General features: G+C 38.0%; 1 protein-coding gene across 1 annotated transcript in view; it reads right to left on the bottom strand.

Annotated features, from left to right (window-relative positions):
* The window catches only part of RXFP2 (relaxin family peptide receptor 2), a 46,678-nt gene that overhangs the window by 19,471 nt on the left and 3,376 nt on the right, over positions 1-23,831 (bottom strand). The window contains exons 2-9 of the mRNA XM_045868530.1: positions 20,649-20,813; positions 18,133-18,210; positions 15,058-15,163; positions 13,937-14,008; positions 6,776-6,847; positions 6,104-6,175; positions 4,518-4,589; positions 3,409-3,480 (exon numbers count right to left, since the gene is read on the bottom strand). Of these exons, the coding sequence (XP_045724486.1) occupies positions 3,409-3,480; positions 4,518-4,589; positions 6,104-6,175; positions 6,776-6,847; positions 13,937-14,008; positions 15,058-15,163; positions 18,133-18,210; positions 20,649-20,813 (709 nt within the window). The remainder of the gene's footprint in view (positions 1-3,408; positions 3,481-4,517; positions 4,590-6,103; positions 6,176-6,775; positions 6,848-13,936; positions 14,009-15,057; positions 15,164-18,132; positions 18,211-20,648; positions 20,814-23,831) is intronic.

The following is a 23,831-nucleotide window of genomic DNA, read 5'->3' on the forward strand; positions in this document are numbered from 1 at the left end:
GAACTTTATTTTTTCCTCATTCCAATTTTTATGCTTTCTTCCTAATTATTGTAGGGTTAATAATATAATTAATATTATGCTTCTTTTCCCCTTCCAATTAATATTCAACTTAATAAAATTGAGGGAAAGGGCAGCCCAATATTTCATGAGTGTCTCTCTGTGCTAGATACCATGCTATTAATTATCATTATATTGCTACCATCATAGTGGTAACTACCATTTATTAGACTTCTATGGTGTCAGGTACTGTTCTGAGTGCATAACAGCATTCCTGCAAAGTTGGTATTATTTCTCCCCCTCCTTCCCACCCATTTAACATATTAGTAATGTGAGGCTCTTGGGAATTCACTTTATTTCTGGTCACACAGCTGGTAAATGGTAGAATTGACCTCCTAACCCAGATCTGTCTGTATTTAAAGCCTAGACACTAAACCATGGCATCATAGATCCTTATATTCTCACATTCCACTGACATCACGTAGATACTTTCATCTCTATTTTGCTAAAGGAGAAACCCAAGCAAATTTATCTTCCAGATACTGAACACCAGAGTCAGGATATGTATCCATTTGCATGATGGAAAGTGACTACTCTTTCTTTTATTTTGTTTTTGTTTTTTATTTGTTTTTGGTGCTGAAACCCAGAAACGAAATGACCGCTCTCTCCACCATGCCTCTGAGATCCTGCCGCTGGGTGTATCCCTGCTCCAGTGTGGCTGGGACAGCCCTTCGCGTCACCTGGGGACTTCTTAGAAATGCAGACCCTCGGGCTCCATCCCAGTCCTTAGGACTGAGGTCTTTTTTTTTTTTTAATTCCACTATAGTTAACATACAGTATTATATTAGTTTCAGGTGTGCAATATAGTGATTCAGCACTTCCATACAACACCTGGCGCTCATCACAAGTGCCCTCCTTCATCCCCATCACCTAGTTTCCCCATCCCCCCACCAAGCCACTCTTTGGTAACCATCAGTTTGTTCTCAATAGTTAAGAGTCTGCTTCTTGGCTTCTCTCTCTTTCTCTCTCTTTTTCCTTGGCTCATTTGTTTTGTTTCTTAAATTGTACCTGTGAGTGAGATCATACGGTATTTTTCCTTCTCTGACTGATTTATCTCACTTAGCATGATATTCCATCCACGTCATTGCAAAGGAACTGCGGTCTTAACTAGTCCTCATGTTGTTTGCGATGCGTGCTGACACTGGAGAAGCACCGGTGGAATGATTACATCCTGCTGGTGATCCCTTATGGCAGCGGCATCTCACCATCAGGGAACCCCCCTTGGGAGCACTCTGACATTACCACTCCTAGCAGCACCAAGGAATGAGACAGAGGCAACTTTCCTGCCAAGTCTCCTAACTTCTTTTTATAGTCTGCTTCCTATAATCCTCCATATATATATGACAATAGCTATTTTGCTGCTTCTGAACATTTCTCACATTAACACTAAAATCACCAATCCTTTTGTCATTCCCTTTTAAGTTTCATTTTATAGCCATCCAGGTGGTCTTGTAAGAACTCGATATTTTTTTCAGCCTTAAAATACTGTGATTAAAATAATAAACACTATACTCTCTTAAAGGTCCAAATATGGGGCGCCTGGGTGGCTCAGTCTTTAAGTGTCTGCCTTCAGCTCAGCTCATGATCCCAGGGTCCTGGGATTGAGCCCCACATCGGGCTCCCTGCTTGGCGGGAAGCCTGCTTCTCCCCCTCCCACTCTCCCTGCTTGTGTTCCTGCTCTCGCTATCTCTCTCTGTGAAATAAATAAATAATAAATAAATAAATAAATAAATATATATATATATATATTTTTAAGATCCAGATATTGTTAAATGGAATGGGAATAAATGTTTTTACATTTCACAGGTATAACAGTAAAGAGTTGAGAGCATAGCCCTACTGATGGCAAGTGATGGAGGAGAAGCCTGGCCAGGGCAGTTTTTTTTTCCTTATGGGGTTTTTTTGGGTCTGACCTCTCAGTTCTCTGCCCTCTTGGTTTAAAGGCCCTTTTCCATGTGCAATCAGACTATCTTACTAACAACATATTTTCACTGGATGTCTACATTTTCCCCTAGTGTTTGAAGGAGCCTTGAGTGACCATGAGTATGCCAGAACCCAGGGTTTTGACAATGGTTCCCGATCTCCTCTTGGTTGCTGATGTCCATTTTGGGGAACAGGCCTGGGCCCTGATCTTTTTCTGCTACTTTCACCCTTTCCTGTTTGCTTCTCATTGTGCAGATGTGCTCATGTGTTTTCTAAGTTGTTTTTTCTCACCTATTCTTAACAAGTTTTATTCTCATGTTCAGACCATTATTTCCCTTTCGGCAGTGGCACATCTACGTAAGACCTCTATTGCCTTAAAAGTATTGTGGTAACAGGTATATAAATAATAAAGAAATAAAGAAATGTATGTCAGTAAATAAACACAAGGGCACCTAATAGTTGTAACAAGTAATTGTAAGGCTAGCTCAGAAAGGATCAAAAGCTGAGACACTACAGTTTTATCATCTTATGAGTATTGAGTCCCCTGATTTAACAATGAGGAGAGTTCCAGGGGACGGTACAATCAGCATTTCACAGGGCAAGAGATGTCTGCGTGGGACAATACAGCCTGTCTCAGGAGACTGTGAAGATGAAGGTGGCAGGAATGGGGAGTAGTGGTAGTGAAGCCATTAAGTAAACCAACTAAGTGTTTTAAACAAGTATTGGTTCAAAGTTAACAAGGAGTGGAAATGGTTTAGCACATTAGTTTCACAAAGGTTTTTGAGCAGTTATTATGTGCTGGTGATTGTACAAATGCTGGGATATAAATCCCAAGGGGGGTTTCTGCCCTAGTAGAATTTACAGAGTAGTAGGGGACAGACAAGTAAACCGATGGTTCTGTGATAGTGATAGCAAGACAGGTGTGCAGTGTAGGGACCAGGTGGCATGGTGGACGTCTGTCCATAGTGTAAATAAAGGAGGCAGAGAAGCAGGCAATAAAATTGACTGGCATGTCAGGGATGGCCTCCTGGAGGGGATGTTTAAGCTGATTTTTGAAGGAGATGTTGGAGTTAACCAAAAGAATAAAGGAGCAAGATTTTCTAATTGAAGGAATAATATGTGCCCGGGGAATTGATTATAGCAGTTTGGTGCATCTGGAAGGAAGACTCGTGAGGAGGAGGAGCAGGGTAGTAGACTATATGGAGGAAGAGATAGAAAATGGGGGGCCTTGGGTGCTCCAGGGGCAAGTCTGAATTTGACCTGCACACCCAGTGGAATTCTCAAAAGATTTTTAAACCAGGAAATAACATAATCGGATTTGGGTTTTGGAAAGATCACCAATGGGCTTTTTATGTAATCATGAATTAACTTCAGGTCTAGTTTCCTTAATCTGGATGAAGAAAAATTAGCTCCTAAATGCATACTCACATCCAGTTGAGATGAGGCATTTGGGCACACATCTGTTTGGGAAGGGCTTCTAAGTGGTTATTAACCATAGACCTTTACACAAAGAAGATGTTAATTAGAAACAAAATGATATGCCACTTTAAGAACAGCATTTTTACTATTTCCACAATTTGGAAACTTGCATGCTAAAATCAACACATCCGGATAAAGAATACAGACATAACCTCTTCAAAATGATCTTTAGATATGCAAACGGCACGGAAAAGGAGGCAGATGTCAAAGAAACTATGAACACAAAAGTATGATATATATAACCTGGGAATAAACATTGTACAGTTTAATTTTATGAGATGAAACAAAAGTATATATTGAGTAATAATTTTGAAGTTCATGGTAATTTTCCTTGTAAACTTCAAATTTGCAATCATTTCTAGCATCCTACATCCAGAGTTTTTTCTTAAGGGAAACATTAATCACTTACAGTATTAAAGGGCCACATCGCAAACTGCATTAAATCTAAGAAATGGTAGCAGGGGCTCTGGGGGGAAGAAAACAACCCATTAGCATGTTAAGCTGCACAATTAATTTATGATATTGTGGTCCCTTTTGACAGATGGAAAAATAATGATGCTATACGATCAGCTATAAAGGAACATAATAATCCCCTGCTGATAAATCATTTCAGTGTATTAATAAATAGTGAGAACATAATTATGAGAACAGCTCTGTCGGTGGGACAAAGATTTTGGAATTTTTAGTGACTCTCGCTGGGCAAAGGCACATTTCCCTCTGTTAAAAATGTAGTCGGAGCTGAACTCCTGGGAGATTCTGATAGATTTAAATGTAGTTAGGAGATAAAAATGAATACTATCTTTGGTTAACCACTGCAAGTCAAACATGCCTTAGGATTAAAGGAAATTAAAGGAGATCAAAAAGCAATCAACCAGTAGGCTTAAAATATACCATGGCCAGGAAATCGCAACAGTAACTGTGGTTGGACATATAGGAAAGGTTTTGACTAATAAAAATGTTGGCAGGCTTGAGTTTTTTTAAAGCTCTTTTTTGTAAGCTAGTGTTAGATGTTTTTGCAATTTATAGACAGATGTATTGAAGGTTAGATGAACACTTACAGGAAAAACAAGGACTTTAATCCAGTAAACAACCTCTGTGAAATTCTGGTTATTGGATTGTCATCTAGAATTCTGAAAAAAACATATCACAAACATTTCCAGCATCAGAGACATTTGTGAAATAAAACCAGGAAACAAGAAAAGGCCCATGACAATAATGTCTCCCCCAACACCTGCTCTCTTCCTTCCTGCCCGTCCACACTTGGCCTCCATCCTCTTCCCTGAGAGCCCCTCCTTCACCCTGGCTCTTTCCTCCAAATTCTTACCACCCCCCATCCCAGCCCTTATGAGCTCTGTCCTGATTGTTTTCTCTGCCTGCTTCCACCTCCCATTGGACTTCAAGATCTGAGTCATACGCTTCACCTCTGTATACTTGGGTCCAGCACAAGCTGAATTATTAATTAGCTGAATACAGGCTTGGTGAATGCTTTGACCTACTGATTGAATGAAGAGTGAATGAGGAAAAAAAATTCTTAGGAAATCACAAATAGTTCTTTGGTCTCATGGTGTTTACATGATGCATTTAATAAGGTCTGCACAAACAAACTCATTAGGAGCTTTGAGGGTGAAAGAGTGAAATATTCATATATTCAAATCATCGTTTCTAATGATATATGGTATTTTCCTAGAAAGAAATAGACTAAAGGGAAATATGCCTTCTTTTTTCTTGTGCCTTTGAAACCAGGAGTCCCTGAGGGTAAGAGTTGAAGAAGGGAGTGGCATTGGGCACCTACTATATGCCAGGAGCTCTGCATGTGGCAGTTTATACATGCCCTGTGATTTAACCTCACAACATTGTTCTTAGAAAGGAACTGTGATTATAGTTGACAGATGAGAAATTCGGAAGATTAAGAAAGTTGCCTGGAACATTAAGCATAGGACCACGGCATACACAGGATCTGGATGAAGCTGAAGTTCTGGCTTTTTCCATTAGGCCAGGCGAACCTATAGAAAATGGGCAAACTGACACATAGACCCTTCTAACTGCCTGACGTTCATTTTCCTGATGAAAACACAAACGCCTGATGTGAGAGTCCTTGGTATGGAGCTGGTGGCTCAGCCTGGAAAGTAATGAAACACCACAAACTACCATATTTTCAGACTTTTCTATGAATGTTCTGGAAATCAAAAAAGCCCTTAACTTGCTTTACTTTCTAGGTCAGGGGACATTTGAGAATGTCTGGAGACATTTTTGGTTGTCATAACTCTGGGAATCAGGACTACTGTCATCAACTGGGGTAGAGAACACAGGTTCTGCTAAACATCCCAAAATGCACAAGAACACCCCCCTCATCCAAGAATTATCTGGATCAAATGCCAACAGAGCTGCGGCTGAGAAACGCTGGAAGAGGTAAACACTGGCTGGACTCAGGAAACTTCCTGAAAAAGCATGGCACAGATTTCTTTGCACATAACTACCATTCGGCATGCCGTTATCTGAATTGCTTGGGTAAAGTGCTCCAGGTTATGTGACAGTCAGAAAAATGAGTATAATAAACAAGATACATAAATAGATGGAAACGATAAGCATTGATGTATATCATCAAGACTGATCTTTTGAGGGGGAAGGAGACTAGACTACTTACAGCCAAGTTAGCTGATGTAAGTCTTTGAATACTCCGGGTCTGAGAGCTGTGATGCAGTTGTGATTGAGATACCTATAAATAGCATGCGCAAGTCAATTAGGCAAACTCAATGCTCCATTTTAGTCACATATAATCAGAATATGAGCTGCTGCTGATGATTATGGAGTATGGACATCTGTCTCTGAAAGCACCCAACTGGATAAGAAGAGGGGAAGAAATCAAGGAACAACTAGGAGATACAGATAACAAGCCTAGTCTATGCAACACCAGGGCAAGGACCAGCAAAATGGCCAAAAGCAGTGTGTTGGAATATTATCTTTTTTAAGAGTATAAGAGGAGGTTATTCTTGCTTTTGTCCTTTTTGGTCACATCCTTAGTAGACTAGCATTTTAAGAAAATATATAGGTAAATTAGTGAGAGTTAGAAAAAATAAAATGCTAAAATATTGTGGAAATGACCCAAACTTGAGAAGACAAGGTTAAGGAGAGCCTTTGTAACTGGTAAAACTAGGAATCTTTTAATAATTCTTTTAGCATAATAACTAATCTAAGTACTTCGTGATAACCGATTCCTCCCATTTCACTATAGCCAAGTTAAGCGTTCAAAAATGACCATTCTACCCTTCTAATCTTTACTTAAAATTGTACTCATAATTATAAAGAAGTTACTTACAATATTTGCAGGTTATGTAATCCAAAAAATGCTTTCCTGGAAATGTGTGTAATACAATTATGCTGAAGAAATCTGGTAGGAATAAGATAGAAGAGTCATGTGATTATGGTTTAGGTATTTTATCAAGTTGTTGAATGTGGTCTCCACTTCCTTCAACTAAAAGACACTTTGTGAAACTGGCTTATAAAGTCCCAAGTCCTATTTTTATGTTGAGCAGTAGAGGTGTTGCCCATGAGAGATGGCTGTGAACCTAGCCAATGCCCCCCCGTCCCTCTAGCACCCATGCAGTGAAATTCGGGCATCTCTGGTTTGCACTGCTGAGCTCGTGTGTGATGAGTTTGAGGAGCAAAGGGGTCTTGTTTTACAGTTTTCTTATCCTGACTTGCAAGAGATACGCCCCATGTGAGACCAACCAGTCTCACTGTTGAGCTTTATTTTTTTCAGCACAGAGTTCCAACTTTAAATCCTCATTTCTCTTCATTCTATTCCCCTGGAAAAAGGAGAGGGCAAGTCTTATTCTTTTTTATTTTGAGATGCAGAGCAAGAAGTACAAAGGGAGTTAGTATGGTGCTCAAGGTCACAAATGGCATGAGTAGTTGAACTGGGGCTAGTACATCAACTTCAGCTCACAGGATCATGATTTACTTAACCCCTGAAGCAATTTAGCAATAGAGTATTATTCAATAATATCTAAGTTGGGAGTATCTAAGTAAATAATTTCCATTTCCTGTGCTCATTATACAATGAGAGGTTAGCCTTGAATTCATATTTTCTAGAGGTATTTAGGAGCAGGAATTTTCCACTAATAATAGTAATTAATGACTACATAGTCTTTTGAATGACTTCCTTATCTCTTATTTTTTATTTGCTTTGGTTCCTAAAATCTTGCACAACACCTTCTTAACTGTTATGATACTTCATTGCCAAACTATTCATAGAACATGTGCTCCTTTAGCATATGACTGTACTCTGAATTTTGTTACACTGTAACTATTCATTCTCTAGCAAAGGCATTATAGGTGTGCCAAGATATTAAAAACCTCAGCCATTCAGGTAGCTAGGTAAAGCGGAGATCAGCTCCCAGTTATCAGTGAACCCATCTATAACCCTAAGTGTTAAACAAATATTGTCATTTTCTCTGTGTACTACCGAGTGGAAAAGGCTGGTTCTACAGAGCACATGCATTACATCCATAGATACACAAAACATCCATTTCAATCCCACAAAGTAAACCTGAAACCTATGGAGACCTCATGTCTTTCCAACCCTCCTCCCCTGCACCATGTCTGTGAAGAGATGCTTCCCATTGCAGTATAAATTGTGCTTTTGGTTTTAAAGTTCTGCTATGAATAGAATGAATCCATACAGATCAATATCTGTTTTAGCATTTCAGAGCCCTTGAGTGATGTAATGAAAATTAAAATAATGAATTGTGTTACAACAATAAATGAAAACAGAAAAAGAATATAATACTATAATATAGGTATATTGAAGTTCCTCTTAAATATAAGATTTACCACCTAACTAGTGTGATTTATATTTTATTCAAGATAATGTATTCAAAAGTGGAATGCACATTTTACCTACATGCTCGCAAAGTCTTGAAGAGATGGGCAGTCATAAATTTTGAATTTGACTCTGTGCTTTCAATCTGCATGACTCACTGGACATGTACAGCCTCTCTGCCTTCCCTGACATGAGCTGAGAATCCAACTCCTTAAATAATGAAGAGCCTCTAGTCTTCTGGTTTGACTTCAGTTTGCTGGCACCCCACAGAGAACCAGAGTCCCAAGTCCCCTGTCTCAGACTTAGGCTAGTGAATTTTAACTTGATCCTGTAGTATCCCCTTTCTTCTTTGCAGGATAGAAGCTTGGTGAATATGAGGGGAAATTTGGAAACATGACAATTTGGCAAGTGGTGTCCTCTTTTTATTCAGAGCTGAGATATGAGCCAATTTAATATACTTTACATTGAATGGCTTTTTAAGAATAACTTACTGGTTCATGAATTCCTGCTGTTTCAGCTGTCAGGACTTTTCAAGCAGAAACGCCAGGAATTTATGTACCTGAAACTAAAGCAAATAAATGCTTTAATGACATGCATGTTTATAGGCTATTTTTTAATGCAACATTTTGTATTCATGAGCCAGGCAGACTCCTTGAGCTACATTTTGTTGCCAATGATTGCCTTGAACAAGAACCATGTTTAAGAAGGAATTTCTGATTTATATAAGGTTTATGTTACAAGGGCGGGGAGAGGGCACCTGGGTGGCTCAGTTGTTAAGCGTCTGCCTTCGGCTCAGGTCATGATCCCAGGGTCCTGGGATCGAGTCCCACATCGGGCTCCCTGCTCGGCAGGAAGCCTGCTTCTCCCTCTCCCACTCCCCCTGCTTGTGTTCCTGCTCTCGCTATCTCTCTCTCTGTCAAATAAATAAATAAAATCTTAAAAAAAAAAAAAAAACAATGGCGGGGAGAACTGCTGTTGGTTTCCATGGTAGTGGTGATAAAGTATTACAGTCAATGTTATAAATTATATTTTATTTTTCTGAAAGGTCATCTTAAATTTCTTCCTCCCAATATTAGAAATTCTTGATATTTTAAAAGATTATTAAAATGAGTAATCTGATCAATAGTAAAAGCATTCAGATAAGTTGAACAACATTTATTCATCTGGCAAATAAGATTTCATTTTGATTTATAAATTTATTTTTCTGGATGCCTAAATGACCTCAATCCACTGAATATTTAGAGCTTTCTAGACCACAATCTCACTCAAAGTTAGATTCAGTGATCTCTTAGGATATATCCCAGTGCAGAGAAGGATGAGTTTGGTGTTGGTTCTGGGCAAGATCACAGAACAGGCTATTTAGGACACTGCCTATGAACGCCTCAAAGAGAAAGTGAACAGGGGACTACACGAGAATCAGGGCATGTCAGACCAACTTGATTTTTTTCTTTGAAAAACTGATCAGTCCGACACAAACACGTGGCTGACATTGCTTATAGGTCTACCAGGCATTGATCAAATGGTTTTATGATGGTTTTATGGACAAAATAAAGAACAATACACATTATTTTAAGGATGATGATGAAGGGCTCAGGAAACAGTATTTGACGCTATCCTCTTCGATATTTTACTCCATGATACGGGGAAAGGTGGTTCATCTAATTTTCATATGACAGAATGCTGGGAAGAATAGTAAATATGTTGAATTTTCCAAAAAGTTCTTCACAGTCTGATAAGAAAAGCTGACTCTAACAAGATGAAACAGAATAGGGATAATTTATGGACCCACCACTAGCTCTCAAATGCCAAGTGCACAAATGCAGGATGGAGTAGCCATCACTTAGCAGAAACACCTATGGCACAAGATTGGGAATTTTAGAAGCATGATCACTGACAGTTAAGGGAATGAAGTAGCCACCAAAAAGCAAATGTAAGCTTAGGGCATATAGAGTTTAGAAAGGAAATGTTGCGAGCTTTCTCCTGCCCTGCTTTGGTCATATCACAGTGATAATATTACATTTATTCTAAATACCTCATGTAAAGCAAATGTAGGGGAACATATACAGATTAGAGTGACCAGAATGTTGATCAGATATGAAACCAGGTCCTTCCGGGAGAGAATTCTGCTTGAAGAGACTTGTGGAACATGCAGAGTAATAACAGCCAGCTTTAAATATCTACACTTACGTGGAGGGCTGATTGGGTGTGTTCTGATCTGTTTCACGGAGTAAGTCTAATAAAGATGGGAAGCTTTAAAGATGATAGTAGAGCTAAGTGACAGGACAAAATTTATTAACATATTCTTTGAAATTTCTTTTCCTTAGCATGCCCTCATTCCCTTCCTGGCTTATTTTTCTCCATGGCCCTAATCAGTATCTAACACACTGTGTATTTTCAATTTTATTGTCTATGCTCCAACTTTGTACCTTAAGCTCCATGAAGAGAGGCCTTTTCTTGGTGGTATTTACAACTGTATCCTCAGTATGTGGCACCTTGCACGTATCAACAAATATTTGTTGAAAGAATGAATGAACATGTGGTTTTCTCAGCTTTTACCCTCCTGATGAATGCTACCAAGGGTTCTGGGGGTTGTCCATTCCCTGGACACTTTCTCCTGGGGATGGTTTGGGTTTTGCTATGGTTATTTGGGCTATTGTAATGCAGAATAGGGAAGGAGAAGGTAAGAGTAGGACAGGAGAGGGAAGGGCATGTCTGAGGCTGGGGGTTGGAGGAGTGGCAGGAGCTGCTGAAGAGTGGGAGAAAAGGGGCTGGGGTACTCATGAGCTCATGAGCTGCTTTGTGATATTCGAGTAATGCTTATAAAGAACTTGAGTTATTTTCAAATCAAAGTTTGGTTAATGGACATTTTCATCAACAATAACAATATTCTGAGTCTGGATCATGCAGCTAAGCTTCCAAAGGACCACAGTCAGAGGTCTGGCTTTGAGGCCAAGCTCTAATACTTGTCAGATGGCTGCCTTTGGGCAAACAAACCCTCTTCTCCAGAGTATATACCCTCATTTCTAAAAGGATCTCATGATGTCTGCCCCCACCTCACAGATTTTAGGGATTCAAAGTCCAAATGAGAATTCCAAATGTTGGATTCTTTGTAAACTTTAAAAAGTGTTATATAAATATAAAGAATTGTGCAGTATTTTGCCTTCAATAGATAACTTAGTGAGTATTTATTTATTTATTTATTTAAGATTTTATTTATTTATTTGAGAGAGAGAGAATGAGAGACAGAGAGCACGAGAGGGAAGAGGGCAGAGGGAGAAGCAGACTCCCTGCCAAGCAGGGAGACCGATGTGGGACTCGATCCCGGGAGTCCAGGATCATGACCTGAGCCGAAGGCAGTCGCTCAACCAACTGAGCCACCCAGGCGCCCTTTTAGTGAGTATTTATTGATGAGGGTCTCCTGATCTCTTTTCTCTCAGTCTCCGGGTGAATCAACCTGCCTAGAAAGCATCAAATAGCAGCTTGCATTGAGAAAGCCTCTGCTGGGTGATAATGTGGCACCTAGGTTTTCTCAGACAAAGTAGAAGTAAACATTTATTTGGAGAATTTTCCAGCTGCTCTGGGCAATTAGGGTTAATCCCTATTTTATTTCACTAGGAAAAATTGGGGCCTGAATTATCAAAAGGAGTGATTCCATATTCTTCCCTTAAGTGGGCTACCCGATACTACAAGAGATATTATTGACATAGATCAGTGGTCCACAAAAGGACTTGGTCTGAGTAGTTGAAATTTAACTCTCCTTTGCTTGATCCTCTGGTGATCTCTCTGCCTTCTCAGAAGTCAACTTGTCCCAAATTAGAGGGAAAATGTACAGAAGGGAGTTCTGTATGGTCTAGGACAGTATGTGTTGGTAGAACATTCAATCTGATGCTAGAATGATTTCTTTCCATCTCTAGTTTCTGGTTATTGTAAAATAAACATTGCATTGGGCATCAGAAGATAGGGGTTCTAAATGTGGCTCTTCCACTTACTAGTTGTAGATCTTAGTTAAATCATTTAACCATTGCAGACTTTAGTTGCCTTGTAAATAATAAGAAGATTTAATTAAAAATTCATAAAATTTCTACGACTCTAGATCATAGAATTGAAATGTACTCTACAACATGAGCCTTTTTTTTTCCCTTTCTGCTAGTGCTATTTTATTTTTCCTCCCTTGAGCATTATTCAGGCAATTGCAAGCACAATACTGATTCATAGAATGAACATGTGGTGATTCTAAGAATTTCCAGTAAGATTAGCAGTTAGGATTTCCTCTCTGGAGGAATCTGGAAACCCAGAGTCCACGCACAGCTACTCCACGGTGGCAATTTCAACATGACCACATGCTCCAGGATGGTATTTACAGAGATGTAAGATGATATTTACAAAGGCTATAATCAAACCCAGGCATGATTATCTCTGTTCACAGAAGATTCCATCTCACTCATGGACTTCCTTCAGTGACTTCTTTTCTTGTATGAGAAAATCTGTACCTAAATTCATGAACAGCATAGAATTGTTGATGGCATTTTAAACCAAATATGTCTGTTTAGTATAAGCCAAAGATCATCTTATTTTTATTCCTTTTAACGTATTTTACATTTCTAGATTTTAACATATTTCACATTTCTAGAAACCTATGCTGAAGGCTGAAGGATAAAACAATATGATTGTACTGCCAAGGGGCCTTACAACATTACTTTGTTAATTTTTAAATCTAGTCTAATGATCATCTTGGCAAGTGTAGAAACTTGATCTTTTCATTATCCCATAGTGGCTGTGCTCAGAGGAACTGACATACGGTAACCAAACTCACAAGAGGTTGAATATTCTCAATTTCTTTATTTAAATAGGAGATATCCAACTCCACCAATAGGAATGTTCTTATACCCTATCCAAGATAACTGCCCAGATACTTTAGTATGAATAATTTGGGAAGTTAATGCAGTCATCATAATGTTGCTTGGTGAGCAGGGAATCATGGCAAAGGATAGTTCATGCTAGTTATGGTGGAAATTGACAATCCATCCCTGTCCTCCAGTAGAGACTTCTCTAGGGATTATGTCTCCCAGATCCTGGTTTTCTTTCTTGGAAGATGGCATCTTGATACTTTGTTTCTTGCTGACTACCATTTCTTCACTGCTGACTGTGCTCTATTTATTAACATTTTCTTTCCTCAGATATGCTAATATCACTGATTTCACTAAGATTGTGGTTTTGTTCCTATTATCCTGGGAGATAGGCTGTATCCTATCATTATGTGTTTTAAATGATCTGATCATTCTGGTCTATACTAACATTCCTCTTTAAATTAAAAAGTACATCTAGTGCCTCTGAATCTACAATGTCATTTTCCAAATGATCTTGGAAAATCACATGGAACTATGTGTTTTCTTATTTAGATGCCTGATCTCAATTCCAATTTAGTTCTCTAAAAATAGTTTAAATAAAATCAATTCAGCTATTTTAAATTATGAAATGGAAAGATAATATGCTAGTTTTCAAAGCTTAATTTCCTAATCTTAATTACATTTGGAAAAATAAATTTCATGGAAAAGTTATCAAGTTTATATTTCATTTTACTTCAAAAGATAAAAGGCATCTTAAATAAAACATCAGAAGGATTTCTTCATAAAAACACTACTAATAGCTACTTACATCTGTTTAAGTTCTGTGTATTTGATGAAAACTTTATCTGGAAGACTGTGAATTTTGTTTTTCTTAAGAGACCTAAAATAACAGGTAAAGCAGACTTCATTACAGGTTTAATGACCAACGAAAGTTTTCCTAGAAAGTGCATGCTTGAAAACAGGATATTTAATGATACTCCATGCTGCTTAACATGTATTTGAAAATGACTGTGGTAACTGAAAACTTCCTCATGGGAGAATGAGAAGTCCATAAAGCAAAATTAAGCAGTTTGTACACATTTGACAAGTCTGGTTAGTATCATAGACTAGAATGTCTATGGTGATTTAACATCTTTACTCTCTGGGTAATTTAACAAAATACAACAAACAAAACACCCCCCCCCAAAAAAAACCAACAGGAAATCCTAAGCAACTCGGGGCGCCTGGGTGGCTCAGACGGTTAAGCGTCTGCCTTCAGCTCAGGTGATGATCTCCAGGTCCTGGGATTGAGCCCGACATCAGGCTCCCTGCTCAGCAGGGAGTCTGTTTCTCCCTCTTCCTCTGACTCTCCCCACTGCTCCTGCTTTCTCTCTCTCTCTCTCTCTCTCTCTCTCTGTGTCTCAAATGAATAAATAAAAAAAAAAAGAAAATCCTAACTAACTCATGCATGGTCAAATTATAACATGATTGCAAATTCCTGAGGCTCTCAAAGCATTTTTCCAAAGTACAGGAAAATTTGCACAGTGATAACACAGCTAGCTTCATGGATCTTTTATATCTTTGCAATCTTGGACAATTACTGCTATTTAAAATGAGATAGAATAAGCTAGTGGTCTTCCTTTTTATTTCCATTTTTAGTTGTACAGTACTGGCATTTTAGTAAAAACAATAGATCAGAAAGTAACTGAAATAAACACTCCAGACCACAGACATTTGTGAGTTAAATGATACTCAAGCTAATCTAACACTCAGTGTTTAAAACCTGTTTTCCTTGGAGAAGAATTCTCTAATGGCTGGTGGTTTAAAGGGAGCTTCTATTATTTTGCTAGTATACAAGTAACAAAACAGAACAAGGGGAGGTTAGATTAGACTACATTGTTTCCATATGATTTTACAGGCAAATATCAGCAAGATGCGAAGTCTACTCACAGTAATGTCATATTGCTGGAAATCACTGGCACAGACTTTAAGCCGACATTTACACATTCCAATTCAGTTCCTTTGCAGTCACAGGGTTGTGGATACTGATTTAGAACTAGGGGGCAAAAGAGTAGTATTTCACTGGGAAAACAATACTTTTTAAAAATTATGACCTTATCTCTAATAAATGACATTGTTCTCTCTTCATCGAAAGTATAACATTTACACCTTCAGTGCACTAATTTGGGCCCATAATAAAAGCAAACAAGACTTCTCACCTAGCCAAATATAGACTAATGTGGTGTTTCATCTCAGTTCTAGCTTCCAGTGGTCATTTCAGAGGCACTTAATAAGTGATTAGAAAGAAACCACAGAAAGGTTTAAATGGCAAAAAAGCGTATAGTGAAGCAAGATTAAGTTCTCTTCGATGAAAAACCTTACTATGATGGAGTAAATCTGTAATGGGTAAAATTGAGTCAGTTTAATTGAATTGAATGACACAAAGAGGTTGCTCAATAAATGCTTGTTGATTAAAATTAAATTCCATTCTTTTTCCCCTTTCAAACTTCTGGACCTGGGAGAAGAGAGGGACGCAGTTTCTGCCGTAGCCTCCATTGTGCCTTATTGTAATCAACTGAGTCAGATTCCCTCTTATTTTCGTTCTTTGTTTTTCATTACTATAAAGTTATAGTGGAAGATAAAAATTGTATAGATGCTATAAAGTGGAGAGAACCAAAGATCCATCTATCTGAAACATTCAGAAGAAAAATAAAACTTCAGATTTTACTGTGAAGAAACTTACATAATTATTAAGATAATGGCGTATAAAAGGAGTGAGAAATCTACAGAGAAACCAGGCCAAGTTGTCCCATGGGACAGATAATCACTGTGTGTGTGTGTGTGTGTGTGTGTGTGTGTGTGTGACAGAGAGAGAAAGAGAGAGAGAGAAGCGATATTTATGGAGCACTTGATTTTGCCTCTGATCCTATGGGTAATTGTTTTGATGGGGGCTAAGAACATGAGGATTATTTTCCAACTTTTGTATTTATTATTATTTATTTAAATCTTTATAAGTTCTTTCTAATTGCTCTGTTTCCTTTAAATCACTTTTATCCAAACTTTTTAAAATCAATGTCACTGAATTTTGGTAAGTTCAACAAACTTTTATTGAGTACCTGCTTAATTCAAAAGATGCATTCTAGTGTGTAAAATTCTGGAAAATATTCTATGTTGTTTATAAGTTTATGCTAATTAGCTCAACTTCTTAAAGATAAGTTCAGAATGTTTACTTCAATGTTTATTGACATCAAAAATCGTGGTTATATTATTAGATTGAAAACCTGGGGTTTGAAACTCTTATTTACCAATAAAAGAATCCCATGTAGTCCAAGCTGAGCCTGTTGTCTAAATGAGCAATGTGAACATAGACCCCTCACCTACAAGTTAGTCATACCCACAGGCTCTGTATTCTTCTTCAGGAATGCTTCTTGCATCTCTATCTTAACTTTTCTCACTGACATTTTCTGATTTTAGATTATGAGTATTAATCTGAAGTATTACAGGAAACATAATGATCAGTATCTCTTTCACTGTACTTTCTCCTCAGCCTTGACAAGGTTGACATTTGGGGAGGCCCATTCTCCACTGTGGGGGGCTGTCCTATACATTATAGGATGCACAACAGCATCCTTGTCCTCTACACACTAGATGCCAGTAGCAACCCATCAGTTGTGAAAACCCAAATGTCTCCAGACAATTGTCAAATGTTCTCTGGGGGCAAAAGTTGCCCAGGGCTGAGGACCATTGTTCTAATCCATTCTCTATAATTTTGGTGGAAGAATCAGTCTCACAAACGCTCCTTATCATATGCTTCTTCCTCTTCATTAAAATAAATAAATAAATAAATAAATAAATAAATAAATAAATAAATAAATAAAAGAAAATAAGCCCACAATTTTGGTGGGTGGTTGTCCACCGTGTACAGCAGTGATCTCCACAATGGGATGTGTACAAGATGACTTATTGTGGTTCAGGAAGAAACTATTAGAACTTTCAGTTATATTTATTTTTAATCTTTTAATTTCTAATTTTTATATATGATGCTCCTGTGTATGTATAGTAAAGCACATAATAAGCGGTGATTATAAACTGGTATTATAAAGTACATAATATAATATTAATATAGTGTTAAATATATATGCATTATATATACATAATAATATACATATATAATTGTATATGCACCTACATAATTGTGCCTATGTATACATTATACACATGTATGTAATATAGGTATGTATAAAGACATGATTCTATCTACAGAGTAGAGGCCAATGTCCAAGGTGTGCCCCCAAAACCCTTTATGGGCTGGCCTCATCTTCTAGGTCCAGCTCCTCTGCTCCAGGCACTCAGAACCACTGGGAAAAAAGGCACTGGGAGCTGCTCTGCACCTTCCTACCTCAGCGTTTGGCAGATCTTGCTTCCCTGCTTGTCCTGTTACCTCCTCCCATTTCCTCATCCAGGGACTTCTAAGTCCATCTCAATGTCATCTTCTCTGTGGTTCTTTCCCCACCCCTGGCACAGCCTTCATTTCTTCCAACGGGCTTCCGCATTCCCTTGTGCAGACATCATTCCCCCAGTTTAGCACTATATTGTACCTTCCCTGCTTCCATCAGGATTTGTCTTTCTTGCTACAGTGTGAAGTGTTTGTGAGTTGGGGCCACATCTTTCTTATCATTGTACTCTGAGTCCCTAACATAGGGGCTGGAAAGTAGTTGGTGTTCAATATCTTTATTGAAGAAAGTAATTAAAGGGAAAAAGATCTTTATTATTTGTCATAATTATTCAGTATCTATGTATTCTTGCAATCATAGGCTAATACATAAAATGAGCATGAATGGAGTATACTGTTTTCTTCCATCTCTTCAGTCCCATGGCAGACAACAGACCAGTTGACCATTGAAATACATTGAACTGAAATTGAAATTCCAAAGGGAATTTATTACACCACCCATATAAATCCATGCACCGCAAATCATGTTGCTCGCAAAGCTGATACTGAGTCTTTGAATCAATACCACTTACAGCACTCCTGTGTTAATGCCACATTATTAGCATTTCCATGGACTGTGCCAAATATGGTCGCCCATCCACTAGTGTCTCCTGTGAAATGGTGATGAATATGTGTCAGTTATTCTATAAATCAAATATCAAATTACAAAACAAAAGTATAAAAAATTGATAATGAAATCAATTAAAAATTTGTTTAAGTAATTGAATGATAACATAGATGGTAAGGGAGAAAAAGCTAGGCAAACATCTGGAGTTTTCCCCTTTTTTGCAGTTACAAATATTTCAAATGTATGTATCAGAAGATATATAATGGAACTAGATAATTATTTGACATACATATATGCATCTTGAAAAATATTACTTGTTTCTAATGCTGACAGTTTACATGTTTCATCTTTAATTTTGAGGTCCTCAGAAGAGAATACAATCTGAATTGTTTTGTCATATGCATATTGCTGCATATGTATGTGTAGATCAATACTTGATAGATGTAATGACTGTTAATAAAATATGTGTCACCTGCTCTTCTTCATAAAGCAAAAGCAAAGTTCCTTTTAATGAAGACTATCTAGTCCTATAGAGTGAAATCATATTTTCTCAATTTGTCAGAGGACATAACCAGCTTATTTGCCAAATTTCCTTCTCCTTTTCTGCAAGAAAATTCTATTCTTTTTAAAAAAGAGGCCTGATTCTGAAATATCATTACTTTAATATATGCTATTAAAATGGTGAGATACATGTTATAATGTAAGATACTGAAGTTTGTTTACAAATAGAAAAGTAAATTTAGATAGTTGCCCACAAGTCCCCTTTGATCCCTGAAACCTTTAACTTGTTTCTATTTCTTATTAATACCCCCAATTGTTTTTAAAATAATTCTATTTGATGCCTTTACAAAAATTATTTTTAATTTGCATTCAGAACATCCTCATGAGGCAGATAAACATGAAGGGTCTCTGATTCCCACACAGTGAAGAGGGAATGCCAAGCATTTGATTGACTTGCCCATTGACATCCAGACAGCTGCCCTCATCACTGAGCAGTGAATGGGCACCTACGATGTACTCTACTGTCTTAGCTCTGGTGACACCAAAGCAAATTAAAACACAAAGAACTCTTCTCAAGAAGTTCGCGTCTAGTGGAAGAAGTACAGTGAAAAGACAAGGCAGCCCTTAGTACAACCATACAGGTACAGCTGTGATGCTGTGGAAACAGAGAGAAAAGGTGCTTATCTTAGACTGGCGAGAGAGCTTTAGGACAGGGAATTGGGGCCAGGGAAGCCAAGCTTCTCAGGTGAAAATGGGACCTGAACTGAATCCCAAAGGATGAGCATGAATGATCCACAGGAGGTGAGGGCAGAAGTTTCTGTGAGAGGGAAGCATGCATGAATAACAGGGGCAGGAAAGCAGATTCTAGAGACAGATGCCTGGCATTCCTGGACGATGTTGTCTCACTTTGATTGCTAGTTGGGCAGAGCCAAGGAATGGCAGTTCAGTGTGGTAGAATACACATAGGATTCTTTCAGATTCAGGAGATCTGTGTTTTAGGGCTACTCGCTCATTAGCTAGACATGTCAACTTGGCATCAGCTTCTTCAAGTAAAAATATACATGTTATATTAGACAATATATACACTCCCAACATGCAGACCTGAGATGGCCTGTAAGAGTTTTGGTGATCTGGCCTCTGCTTACCTCCTCACCTTCTATATCCTTGTTCACTCCGATCAAGCCATTCTGGTTTTCTGTCCCACAAACACATTTTCTTATTTCATTGAGCCTCAGGGCTTTTACACTTGCTGTTTCTTTTGCCTGCAACTCTGTTCCTCTACGGTTTTTCATGGTTTGGTCCTCAATTCAAATGTTATTATCTCAGAGAGGTTTTCTCTGGTTGCATCTTTAAAATAACCCCCCCTTCAGGTCACTTTCTATCCCATCATCTTGTTTTCTATTCTTTCTGGCATTTATCACTTTCTGCAGTATTTAGTATTTAAATAAATATTAATACTTATATACATTTTATTTTTTTATGTACAGGTTTATTGTCCTCCTTGTTCACATGGTCCACATGAACTCCATGAGGATAAGACCTCCTCTCCCTTGAGCCTGCTGTGGTCGGGTGAGTTGAAGAGCCCCTGGCACAATATAGGTCTGTTCAATGAATCAGTTCTCTAGGCAGAGCCCATTCACACTTTATGAAATGTATTCCTGCAGCTGAACCAAATTACCAAGCCAAAAAGAGGTAGTCATAGGAAGACATTTAAAATTAGAATATGGGCATCCAAGTAGATTTCAAAATATGACTTCAGTTTTTATCAATTTTATATTTCTGGTTTAAGCAACTCCTACCTGTGAAAATTCTGGTCATCATCACAAATTAATTGGGAGAAATTATTTGTGTTATAATAGGATTCCCTATAGAATACCAAATCATCTCTTCCCTTTCATGACAATTATTATTTGGTTCAAGCACAGTTTGAGGGCATTCACAAGGGGAGGTGGGCATTTGGAGCTGAGTGGGGGGACTCACCACAGTTGTCCTCGTCAGCCCCATTCCCGCAGTCATCCACACCATCACAGTGAAAAGCACGGGGTAAGCACTTGGTAAGATTCCCACAGGGAAAGTATCCTTTTTGGCAAAAAGGAGTACTGCCCTCAGTCAGTAGAAAATCTATGTGAAAGAGGGGACAGAAATCTCATGTAATAGAAAGAAAGTGTTAATATGGCTAAACTTTTTCATGGCATCCCTTTTAATTTTCATAAGAACTCTATGAGTTGAGTTTGGTGTCATTCATAGCACACAATTTCTTTGAATAATATTCTTAATTATAACATTCTAAACAATCACAGTCATATCTAACACCAGCTATACCAACAATGGGATCAAGGTTTATTTTGAACTAATTTCAGGAAGGCAATAGTAAACAAAACCAAAGTAATTGTCTTACTTTTGTGTGAAATCAAAGAACTGTCCATTCTTGGAAACAGAAAGGTAAAGCCATGAGCTAACAGAATTAAATAGATGGATTTATTTACTTATTGACCCTTTATGAGAAGGATTTGAGGTGACATAATAAAAATACATATGCAAAAGGACAGTTCAAGTGTGAATTAGAGAGAAATCTAGAACCACATTTGTTTTTTGTTTTTTTTATTCTTATGTTAATCCCCATACATTACATCATTCGTTTTAGATGAAGTGTTCCATGATTCATTGTTTGTGCATAACACCCAGTGCTCCATGCAGAATGTGCCCTCCTCAATACCCACCACCAGGCTAACCCATCCTCCCACCCGCCTCCCCTCTAGAACCCTCAGTTTGTTTTTCAGAGTCCATCGTCTCTCATGGTAGAACCACATTTGAATAAGGAGAGATAATAGTAAGAACACCTAACACTCATTGAGCTTACTGTGTCCCAGGCGATTTGCACAAGTGGTTTATCTCTGTTATTCCTTCAACCAGTCTATGTATGGGTGATATTTTCTCTTAATGTTTCAGGTGTAAGGAAGTTAAATGCAGTCATCAGTTTGGAAAGTCACAGGTTTGTTCTCTATCCTGCTATATTATAGAACATTATATCACCAATCCAAGGGAACTCCTGGCCTTGATGCCAACCTTCAGTGACATGGTTAGGAGCCCCTTGCTAATGCCCCTTGCTCCCTTCAATTAGTGCCTGAGTGTACACTCTCCTTCAGTCAATTTCTGTGAAGTTTCATCTTGCATTCCTTTAAAAAAATACATGACTTCCACAATTGTACTAGAGTATTTACGAAGAGCATCTCTTTGTTTTCTGGAAAGTACTCTTTCGAAATTGAAAGAATGTCTCTTACATCTAAATTTCCGGAATGTTTTTGGTCATCCTATCCACAGAGTAATTTTGTCAAAGTTAATTATATTCCTTTTTATTCCTTTTATCATATTCTCATTCAACCTAGCCACTATTTAGCTTTTGTCTTCTCATATGTTCCCTGCACAAGGAGACTATTTTTAATCTGTCCTCACAGAGAACTTATGCCCCTTGAAATGCAGCTTCCTGCTTTAATTGATATCTTCATAACACAGTAGTTAACAGCGGGCCCTTGGGGTCAGGGGATGATTCAATACGTATATGGGGAGAGAGGATATGAGAACTAAATTGTCTTTCATAGGTAGGAAGTTCATAAAAAATAGTTTAACATCTGAGAAAACACATTATATTTTGTATTGTCTTTGCTCATTTTGTCTAATTTTCACTTCCCTTTAATAAATACATCAACACACACACACACACACACACACAGAGCCTGGCCCTCCTTGGGGACAGCTGGACGTACCAATGCACACTCTACTTCAGAAGCTGCTGCTGCTACATCTTCCCCAGATGGAGAGGGTAGCCCTGGGATGCTTTTGTACCCATTGGATTTTTGTTCTTACCCAAACAAAAAATATTTGGTCTGCTATTGTTGCAGTGGTAGATGAGTGATTTACTATTAGCAACTTGGCATACGACCAGCAGGTCTGACTATTTTAGGGAAATTCTGCTGTGTGGCTCTGGGAGTTGGCTTGTTAAGAGAGGCGTACTGAGTCATAGATTTTTTTTTAAAGATTTTATTTATTTGAGAGAGAGAGAATGAGAGACAGAGAGCACGAGAGGGAGAAGCAGACCCCCCGCTGAGCAGGGAGCCCGATGTGGGACATGATCCCGGGACTCCAGGATCACGACCTGAGCCGAAGGCAGTCGCTTAACCAACTGAGCCACCCAGGCGCCCGAGTCATAGATTTTTAATCTCTCCTTCCTCATAAACATTTCTGTAGAGGGCAGATTTATAAAAAACTAGTAGTCCTCCTGTACTTGGAACATGAATGAGTGAGAATCAATATATCTTAGTGAAGCAGCTTTGAAAGCTTTTTATGATAGTAACTCACAGACATATATTTTGTATCACAATTCAGCATACAAACAGATACACGCTGAAAACAAAATTTCTTGAAATATAACTTGCTTTTTACTTTGTGGGATGTACTCTGATCATTGCTAGTCTATCTAATTCACATATGGGATCACAAGCTACTAAGTTGACCTCATGATCCACTAATGGTATAGGACCCATTATTTATAAGTATTCATTAATGATGAAGTATTCTGGAGACCATCAGACTTACCTACATTGGAATTCTCTCTGCCATTAGACTTCAAGCAAGCTACTTAAGCTCCAAATTTAGTTCCCTCATATTTAAAATAAAGTTCATGTAGTATCCCCCTTATGGATGTGTTTCAGGAGCTAGATAAACTAATGCTTGTGAAGTACTGGAGAGTGCCTGGTGCATGGTAAACCCTCAGTTAATGTTGGTATGAGGGCAATTTCAACACAGGGCAAGAAAATAGGACTTTAAGAAGGAACCTCTAATGTAGAATGCAAGCTTGCTGTGCCTTAGTGTTGTAGAATTTTTTTTATGTGATTTCTAAGAAAGAAATAACAGGGACTATAATAAAGCTTCCCCTACTTCCTCATGTTTTTCTATTTGAAAAGCCATATGACATATATGGTTTCTATTTTAAGCAGCCTCAAATCACTTTGAAAGCTAACAGGGAGTTGTAAATGATAAAAAAAAAAAAAAAAAAAAAAGAGCAATGAAAATGCCCTTACAACCTCATAGTAACAATATTTTCCTAATGATCTAGTAGAGGTGATTAAACATTTGATTAAAGACAATTTTGAAATAGAAAGCTGA

Source organism: Mirounga angustirostris, unplaced genomic scaffold, assembly GCF_029215605.1.
Source record: "Mirounga angustirostris isolate CCGP_5_RB_7025 unplaced genomic scaffold, mMirAng1.0.hap1 SCAF_3, whole genome shotgun sequence".
Lineage (NCBI taxonomy): Eukaryota > Metazoa > Chordata > Mammalia > Carnivora > Phocidae > Mirounga > Mirounga angustirostris.